General features: G+C 44.0%; 1 protein-coding gene across 2 annotated transcripts in view; it reads right to left on the bottom strand.

Annotated features, from left to right (window-relative positions):
* Window positions 1–10,082, bottom strand: part of dlg3 (discs, large homolog 3 (Drosophila)) — a 108,054-nt gene extending 97,972 nt beyond the window's left edge. For both annotated transcript variants that reach the window (XM_056294205.1, XM_056294233.1), the window contains exons 1-2: window positions 9,841–10,082; window positions 8,997–9,131 (exon numbers count right to left, since the gene is read on the bottom strand). In XM_056294205.1, the coding sequence (XP_056150180.1) occupies window positions 8,997–9,131; window positions 9,841–9,856 (151 nt within the window). In that variant the 5' untranslated portion in view covers window positions 9,857–10,082. The remainder of the gene's footprint in view (window positions 1–8,996; window positions 9,132–9,840) is intronic.
* Between the last annotated feature and the right edge of the window lie 517 nt (window positions 10,083–10,599).

Genomic DNA, 10,599 nt, shown 5'->3' on the forward strand with positions numbered 1-10,599 from the left:
GCATGGGAGGATCACTCCATTCCCCCAGTCCCCCACCCCCAAACCCCCGAACAGGCGCCCCGACCGGCCAGAGGGGGCGCTAGTGCAGTGACCAAGACACATACCCATACCCACATCTGGCTTCCCACCCGACGTCTGACCAAGTAGGAGGTAACGCGGGGATTCGAACCAGTTGGTAGGCAACATAATAGACCGCCCGGACGCCCATCGTTATGTTTTTGTGTTACAGAAAGCTTGGTTGAGTTTACTCCAACATGTGCAATCTAGACGAACAGCGTTTACTTCATATAAAATACAACATAAATCACAATTTGTAGCGATACATGTCCAGTGCAAACTGCGTTATCCCTGCTGTGTGCTGTCATTAAAATACTGTGCGATGGACTGACTAACAACTACCAGCTAGCCGGCTGTCTGGCCAGTTATCCATGTTATATGACCTGTTAAGGAAAAAGAAATTTCTTGACCTGCAGAAACTGAGCAACACCTACAATTTGAATACTATATTATTGATGCCTATTGCTAACGTGATGCAGTTTCAAGCCGCATATAATTAAATGAGCACCAATTAGTATTGGGACTGTCAATACATTCTCAACAACACACTGTGTCTGGAATAAAATCTGCCAAAGAATAAAAATGATTTCAATGGGCAAAACTTAATCACCATTGTTTTCCTTAACAGGCTCCCATGTAATCATGGTCTTCTTCTATTAGAGATCCAGGGGAGGAGGGAGAAGGGGGTCTTGTCCATAATTTATGCCAAAGACTTTGCTGACTGTGTAATAAGTATGAACTGAACCAAATGATATGTAAATTGGTGGACTTCCTTATCCAAACTACCTTACAGTCCAGGAATTCTAACAATTTAAGCATTGGTGGCTATGGTGGAAATCAAACCATCCCTCAACTCAAGATAGTTACTCAACAACTCCTTCCATGTTTTCTTTTGGGGGGGTTCCCCGTTTTTCTCCCCAATTGTATCTGGCAAATTACCCCACTCTTCCGAACTGTCCCAGTCACTGCTCCACCCCCTCTGCCAACCTGGGGAGGGCTGCAGACTACCACATGCCTCCTCTGATACATGTGGAGTCACCAGCTGCTTCTTTTCACGTGACAGTGAGGAGTTTCGCCAGGGGGATGTAGCGCCTGCGAGGATCATGCTATTCCACCAAGTTTTCTCTCCTCTCCGAACAGGGCCACCCCAACCGACCAGAGGAGATGCTAGTGCAGCGACCAGGACACATATCTACATCCGGCTTCCCACCCGCAGACACAGCCAACTATGTCTGTTGGGACGCCTAACCAAGCTGGAGGTAACATGGGGATTCGAACGGCCGATCCCCATGTTGGCAGGCAACGGAATAGACCGCCACGCCTCCCGGATGCCTGACTCCTTGCATTTTAAATCTTTTTTTTTTTTTAACTGGACGCCACTCCTCTTCACCCTTCTCCCCTTGTTGCCCCTCATTGTCTCTCAGGTCATTAGAAGCCCGTGTCCTGTGGTCGCCTATTGAGTGGCAGCCATTTGATGAGAATGCAATGGGACAATGTTGCTGATGTCACACATGGGCCCCCTCGCTGCACTGTTGACATAAAGAGGTCGCTGTTCTCATCTTGTAGAGTGCAACAACCTCCCAGAGTTCAATGTTAGGACAAAGGAGCCTATAAGAAACTGTTGGAAAGATCAACAAATTTGTGAATGTGATGATTTCAGAAAGTCTATCTTTATTGACAATGTTTCTTTACTGACTAGAACTCAAGGACCAAAACTTGTATGTGTGTGTGTGTGTGTGTGTGTGTGTGTGTGTGTGTGTGTGTGTGTGTGTGTGTGTGTGTGTGAGGCACAGTGAGAACAAAGGAGTAAGAATGGGGGACATGTGACTCATCACTGTGTCTGAGCGTGGAGGAGTGAAGCTGTGTGTGGGCAGATGAGTTTGCTGCCCAGCTGACTAAAGAGCAATCTCACTTACACAAGCTCGTCCGCGCTCACACAAATCCGCTCATCGAGGCATGTACACAAATACACTTGCATGCACACACAATCCCATGCATAGACAAATACAGGCACAGACAATCAGACACAACCAGAGTAGGCTTTCTTATTGTCCATCCATCCATCCATTATCCAAACCGCTTATCTTTACCCAGGGTCGCAGGGATACTGGAGCCTATCCCAGCAGTCATTGGGCAGCAGGCGGGAGACACCCTGGACAGGCTGCCAGTCCATCACAGGGCCAACACACACACACACACACACACACACATTCATACCTAGGGACAATTTAGTATGGACTATTCACCTGACCTACATGTCTTTGGACTGTGGTAGGAAACTGGAGCCCCTGGAGGAAACACACGCAGACACGGGGAGAACATGCAAACTCCACACAGAGGACAACCCGGGATGACCCCTAAGGTTGGACTACCCCGGGGCTTGAATCCAGGACCTTCTTGCTGTGAGGCGACAGCGCTAACCACTGCGCCACCGTGCCGCCCCCTTTTACCATGTAAGAGATCATAATTCTGCTTTATTATTATTATTATTATTATTATTACTATATGTATTATTATTATTATTATATGTATTATTTATTATTGTAATCCAACCTATTCTGGACATACCACATATAAGCAGTCAATTGCTCTTTTAATAAAACAACCCACTGGGATTCAGGTGATGAACTGGGCACAAAAAATACATTGTACAACCACCACTGTCAGGCCATTACATTTTATTAAATGACAACTGTTGACTGGCTGAATGAGAATCTGTTTGATAAGAAGACAAGCTTTTTTTTTTCTGGGAAGGGCAGATATACTATGTCATCTATCTGAAAAGCAGTAATTACATTTCGCTACAAGTACAAATGAAGAAAATATAAAGTTTTGACCATGCCATTTCAGGAAGTAAGAAGCTATTTTTTCAAGAAATGAAACCAGTTAATAAGTCCTCAAAAAAAAGAAGAAGAAAATTATAGAAACCATGGATGTGCAGACTGAAGAGTGAAAATCAAGCAGTGATAAGTGTCATTTGCCTTATTGAGTAGTGTGGGAGATAAACAGTCTCCATTCTTAAGAATAGAATAAATTATAAGATATGATTGAAAAGCACAAGCTCTGTGGACAGATGCGTATCATATAGCGCCGACAGTAAAGTGTCCCAAAAGCACGAGTCAACCTATAACTTGACAATAATTCATCAGTACTGAGTGCCTTGCAGTCTGAAGGCTGGGTCCATAAATCTCCAAGTCACTCTTGGAGATCTATGGCCCTCTGGCATCACAATGGAAAGATATATCTCTTTTCAAAGGCAAAATCTGAAGAGATTATTATAACTATTATTACAAAAATACCACAACACTTGAGTACTACTACTATAAAGCCTTTTGAAAAGTTGACAACTGCCTTTTGCATATGAAATGTTGCATGTTTTTTAATGTTTTGAAGGGTTTGTTCAAGAGCTGCGTGGATAAGCTGCAAGAATTCATACAACTACCTCATCATTTTACACGATTCACTTATTCCTGGAAGTGTTACCACAATAGAAAAGTCTGCTCGCTGCTTTCCCCGAGGTGCTCTGTTTTTGACATAAATTACTGCCATACAAAGCTTGTCTGTCTAGAAGTTTTTTCCCCCCATCTCTGACTTAAAAAAAAAAAAATCACCAAAGCTATTCCAGCCCTCAAAGACCACATGAATTTCTGGCCACGGAACAAAAAACACAAACCCAGCTTGCAATCCAAGCCAGAAGTCTCATTCAGTACACTTATTCCCAGATCTCTTTTTGAAGTCCATTTTGGGACAGTCTGCTCAGAGCTTTAATATCTTTTGGTGAGAGTCAGGTGTGTGTGTGTGTGGGGGGGGGGGGATTCCCACATCTTCTTGCTGTCTATATATTACTGCGCATACAGAGTCTGTGTGTGTGTGTACCTATTGTACACACACACCTATTGTATTGTGTGTGTGTGTGTGTGTGTGTGTGTGTGTGTGTGTGTGTGTGTGTGTGTGTGTGTGTGTGTGTGTGTGTACCTATTCAAGTGGATTGGAGTTATCCCTCCCTTGCCTGCCTGGGTAAACGAGACAAAAGAGAATGTGCCCCTTTTTTGCATCATGATGAGCAACCCACGGGTCACTAGAATACCACATTTTTGAGAAACTAGGTCACAATTAAAGGGACCTAGCTAGGGTGAACAATTCACCCCTTTATGACTGCTTCAATAACGTTATCTAGCATGGGCATGTATGTGTATATGTGTGTGTTTGTGTGTGTGTGTGTGTGTTTGTGTGTCTGCAACTACTTGTGTCTGTTTGGCCCGACTTCCTGCCACCATTACCTCCCCCTCGCACCTCTTTTGCTGCATATTTTTACATAGGAGGGACAATGTGTTGAGTGCAGTTAAGGCAACCTTTGTTTCTGGTCATGTAACCATGCAAACAACTCATCAAGTGGTCGCTTCTCCAACTTCCCACACAGCATCAAACATTTCCTAAACCTCCCACCAGTGCATGAAAGTTTTTGGGACCTCAACTGCTGGCTTATGACTTCCCGGTGGTTGGGAGCAGGATTCAAAAATACTTCATATTCCTCCTGCTCTTAACAACTACGAAACACTCAATTCTGTAAATAGTCGTCTGGTCACAAACAGAGAGGTTCAGCAGAACATAAGTCATAGATTCTGCCCAAAATAGATCTCCACTCTCAGTCATTAGATTACCATGGAGAGATAATCGAACCTGGCTAAAGGGAAAGACTCACACCCAGCACCACAAAAGCAATGGTGGCAATGCAACATGGTCCAAATATGTCCAGTATACATGATCCAAAGCTTCTGAGGGAGAACAGCAGGCCAGCAGGGTGGGAGTAATGCTTGCGTTACGCAGTATTCCTGTTAAGTCTGTGAGCTGGCTGAGCCTACATTCTGCCTCGTCTGATCAGAACCACATGTTGAGTACAGGGCCCAGCCCCATTTGACCCGAATCAGCCCTGCACCTGCGGTGCAGACCGTGGGCTCATTCTTCTCTCGGCCTCAGCGTGTCCTCAGACTCAGTGCAGATGATCCAGGAAGACCAAGAGAGTTGAGGCTTGGCATGCCAGCTATTAGATGTCTGAGGGTTTGTTTCTTTTTCCAATTTATCTCCATTGCTATGGAATGTTTGGAATCCTGCTTTGGAATTCTGATCCTCTCCCCAGAATTTGGACATGATTCCAAAGAGGCCTCGCCTTTGACAAAACGCCCACCTAATAAGCTTTGGAATCTTCACCTTTATACAAAATTCTCAGAGAATTTATAAGAGTTGCGTTTGTGTGATATGGAAAATGCTATTATCCGACAATCATTGAGAATTTTTGATGATATCACTACATATCGCAACATATGATGTCCATGAAGATGTGCAAAAATACAATATTTAAATAGTCAACTGAAGTTCATCATACTGAACCGTATAGAAATAAAAAGTGCCGTATCAAATCAAAATCAGCTGTCAAATACTTCCTCGAATATTTTAGAACTCATTTTGTAAAGATATTTAGGGGAACAGATTCTCGTTATGGCTAATCGAGACATCAGAATTGTGTAGCAAAATATGACAACATCTGAATTTCACTCTAATCTAACACCATTGAAAGATGATAAACAACAAGACTTAATTATTTCCTTGCCCTATGTTAAAGCATTGCTTATGTATTGTTACTGAATGCTAAGATCCATCTGACGTACATCAAGGTAAAACTATATTACTTTGTCTGTTGAAGTACACCGATCAGTATTTCAACACAGCCTGGGACATCCAGATAGATATCTACTATGTGAGGGAAACACCCTCCACTGGAACTCATCAAATAGTGTGGTCAACTATGAATAAGTACCGTATGAATACAGAGTACTCAAAGAAAGTTGAATCAGTTCATCTGGATACAACGTTTATTCACAGAAGTGTTTCATCACTCATCTAAGTGACCTCTTAAGTCTAAACTGACTGCAGGTATCCCCACCCTTATAAAGAATAGAGTTACATAATGACAGAAACCAATGATCGCTTTCATATGTAAATTGCCATCAACATTAACTAGGGTTTCAATGGCCACGTGTACTGTTCACAGAGGATTTGGGAGTGTTTGCAATCACAGCATTGTAAGATGGTGACAGATGTACTCTTAGCCCCCCCCCCCCCGGTTCAGGGATGGCCGTTCCCTCTTCACATAGATGGCCTCTTTCACTCCCCGTTCCAACCAGCGTTCTGCCCTATCAAGGATGTGCACATCCTCATCCTTGAAAGAGTGGCCACTGGTCTATAGATGGGTGTAGACTGTGGAGTCCTAGCCTGACATGTTAGCTCTTCTGTGTTGTTCCATCCTCTTGGCCAGTGTCTGTTTGGTTTCCCTGATGTACAAGTCACGGCAATCCTCCTGGAATTTAACAGCGTACACTATACTGCTGTGTGTGTGCCGGGGGGACCTGATCCTTGGGGTGGATCAATTTCTGGTGCAGCGTGTTTTGGGGTTTGAAAGTAACTGAGACGCGGTGTCTGGAAAATACGCATCTCAACTTCCCCGCCACTCCCGCCACATACAGAAGCACCACTGGTTTACATTTAGGCAGCTGTTGCCCTTCTCCTTTCTTTGATCCACTGGTGCACTGTTTGGGCATCTTCTTGGCTTTGACAAACGCCCAGTTAGGATAGCCACACTTAACCAGGGCCTGTTTAATGTGGGATTTCTCCCCTTCCCCGGCCGCTGGACTGACCATCCCTGAACCGGGCGGGGGAGGGGGGCCAAGAGTACATCTGTCGCCATTTTACAATGCTGTGACTGCAACCATTTCCAAATCCTCTGTAAACACTCTATATGGCCATTGAAACTCTAGTTAATGGTCACACCTATTTGCATATGAAACCGATCGTTGGTTTCGGTCGTTATGCAACTGTATTGTTTGTAAGGGTGGGGATACCTGCAGTCGGTTTAGACTGAAGAGGTTAGTTAAATGAGTGATAGAACGTTTCTGTTAGTAAACATTGTATCCAGATGAACTGTTCAACTTTCTTTGATTTTCTTACCTGGATTATTGAGCATGCATAAAGACATTACAGAGTACTGTTTGACAAACAATGACCTGCGCATGGTGCAAAAACAATCATACTTTGAAAATAACATTAATTTCATTACAGCTTCTTGGGATAGGGGCTGCAGGCTGGCACAGCGAACAGGCCTTCCTCCATCCCCAAGGACTTCTTTTTAAGACTCAGTGATATGTCACTGTCTTAAAAGAAGGCCCTGGGATATGCTTGCCATAGTAAGCCTACCCCAGCGTGAAGTCTTTTTGAGCAAGGCAGAGATTCCCTAACTTACATCAACATATGATACCACTAAATTCCACAGTATATACTATGATTATTGTGTTTTCAAAATGCGTAGCAGCTCTAAAGGGGATGAAACATTGAGTTCGGCTGGGCATACTCTCACTACATCAACAGCAAACTCATTTCCTTAGCCCCAGCCCCAGCCATGGCAACACATCCCCCTTCTGAGCCCCTGGCGGGGACTCGATGACAGGTCAGCGGTGGTACCAGCAGACCCATGGGGTCACATCATTACAGCATGGCCATGCTAATTAGAAGGACCACTCAAGAACTAATTTGCTTTGTTTGCTATAAAAGAAGCTAAGGTTAATGTCTTTATGCATGCTCAATAATCCAGGTAAGGAAATCACAGATAGTTGAATTAGTTCATCTTGACACAATGTTTTGAGAGAAAAACGTTTCATCACTCATCTAAGTGACCTCTTCAAGTCTCAACTGACCGCAGGTACCCCCACCCTTATAAATAAAGTGGCATAATGACCAAAAACAACAATCGGTTTTCAAATTACCATGACCATGAACTAGTTTCAGTGGCCATGTGTACTATTCACAGAGGACTGAGGAATAGTTGCAATCACAGCATTGTAAAATGGTGACAGACGTACTCTTAGCCATTCCCCCTCATTCCCTCTTCACATAGGTGGCCTCTTTGAGTCCCCGTTCAAACCCCCAGTGTTCCTCCCTATAAAGGATGTGCACATCCTCATCATTTCTGTCAAGCTAGGGTTAAGGATTGCAAAAACTTCCCCAGGTATCACACTTGTCATATAGACATACGGTAGGTATCGTTTACTTTCGTTTTGCAAGAGTGACATCAGACCGGTAATATCTACTTGATCAGTGGCCAGTTTAGTGCACTGCTATACTTCCTGTTAGTGATAAATCAACTTACCTATTTCACTTTCTTCCAACACTAACGGCCTGGATCATTGTTGAATAAAGTACATAAAACAGAAATGTTCACTGGATCATGAGAACACAGCTTCCTTCACAGCATCAGAGGTTTGAGTTTAGACCAGTATTCCCTAGAGGCCAAAAGATCATGCTGTGTGTGTGTGTGTCTTTAATGAGATTTCATTATAATCGCAGGGCATGTTACTTGGGGGGGGGGGGATACAGCAAACCTTTTGTGAGTGGCACTGAGAGGACTCTTTCATGGGGCTTAATTGGAAGACATTTAGCCTCACTTAACTTACCACACAAATTAATACAACCTGACCCTGTCTACATCCTGCAAGCCTGACTATGGAGAATAGAAGATAAATGTGGAGTGAATACCTATTTTAGTCTAGCAAATGAAACAGTATTCTCATAAAAAAATAGTATAGGGGTATACTGCCAGGCCAACACATCAGAGAAAGGATATCTACACCTCATTTTCTCATTGATTAGCGATATCTGAACTTTTCGCTTGTCACATTTATCGCTTGTCACAACTATCAATAACATTAACATCATTTATGGTCATATTCAAAACGGGTCATTTTGACCCTGAACAGAACACAAGGATGAAACATGTTTGCAAAGGGATCTGCAAGAATCTGCTTTTGCATGAAGGATATTCTGGAGTCGTGTCTTTAAATACGCGGCCTTAAACAAAAAAACACCACGATGTTTGCAGGCATTGTTCTTACCAAGGAGGGCTTGAAACAGCTGGCTGCCGAAAATGGCAGACACTTTCCCCACACTGGTCCTCAGGGCCTGCTCATCTGGACCGGTGAGGCTGGCCTGGTACAGCTTGAGCAGCCCCACCGCCCTCTCTGTGTCTGCTTCATAAACACAAACGCACGACTTCAGGACAACATCACCATGCACTTGAAGGCTCACTCGCATTTACGATCGCTCTCTCTTAAGATCCTATGAGTGGAGATGTGTGTGTGTGTGTGTGTGTGTGTGTGTGTGTGTGTGTGTGTGTGTGTGTGTGTGTGTGTGTTAGTGAGCGAGAGAGAGAGCGAGAGAGAGATACAGCGAGAGAGAGAGAGATATGACGAAGCCGTGGCGTCATGGATGAAGCAGTGTGTCAGGGGGGGAAATTATACGGTCATGCCCGCGTCGACGCAGCGGGACAACGGTGCACCGCCTCACTGAGACACAACGGAACTTCAACGTTCTATTCGTTTTTGCTGAAAGGCGAACTAAAGTAACGTGGAACACACACACACACACACACACACACACACACACTCTTCCTGTTTTCCCATGGGAGTAGCTACATACGGGAAAAAATCCCCAATTTAGCGTACCAGCAAAACCGTATAAATAAACAGTCTTATTATACTTTACACTGAAGTCATTACTTGGGTTGTCTTTTTGTGTGTGTGTGTGTGTGTGTGTGTGTGTGTACGGTGGTGGTGGTGTGTAAACGATGAAACCCAATGTTTTAACTTGAACGTAGCGGACCCGACTGAACTTTTCTTTTTTTTTTTGTCCGACAGATCAACACGTGAGGAAATCTGATGTAGCTATATAGCTACTTACCGTATTTATGAACCATGATGTACTCGGAAGAAATAACAAAGTAAACAAAAAAGAAAAAGTAAAGCAAACTCCGTGACAGGTAACGGATCGGACAGAACTACATGTAGTCTGAAGAACCTTTTCGGGTGCGCCCGTCAAAATGTAAATCCCGTTTTATCGACCCCGGCCGCGGACGACAGACAAACACTCCCAGAGTCACTGAACTGTGCCCCACTAGCGGCCAGCAGCCGGGCATCCTGTGGGCAGATCAGATCATTTTCACGTCAAATTCCCCCCAGAAAAGTTTTTGGAGCAAGTGTCTTTCGCGCGTCACCGCCCCTCGCGTTTGTTTTAATAGTGGTGGGAGAGGGGGAAAAAAGAGGAGGGGGGGTCTCCAGTCCACCCCTGGGAATAAAACTAATATTTACTACCAGTGGAGGAGTTTGCATACATGCTGTCGTGACTGATTAAACTACCGTCGTCGCAAAAAGAAAAGTGTTCCTTTAAGTCATCTGATTAAACGTTTACAGTTCCCCCACTCTAAATCTGTAGTCGTCATTTTCCTTTTTTTTCTTCAAATTCTTGCAGTATCTGCCATCTAGCGGTGAGTTTGCACTACAGCCGAGCAATAACCAGTAGTTCTGCTGATGAACATGGTTTAATCAACATACTTAAGACAGGTCACACACCGATAACATGTTTATTTCCCCAAGCCTGTAGGTCATTTATAAATCTCATGATATCAATTATAAACACACGATCTCGCACGCACACACACAC

This window comes from Lampris incognitus, chromosome 1 (genome assembly GCF_029633865.1).
Source record: "Lampris incognitus isolate fLamInc1 chromosome 1, fLamInc1.hap2, whole genome shotgun sequence".
Lineage (NCBI taxonomy): Eukaryota > Metazoa > Chordata > Actinopteri > Lampriformes > Lampridae > Lampris > Lampris incognitus.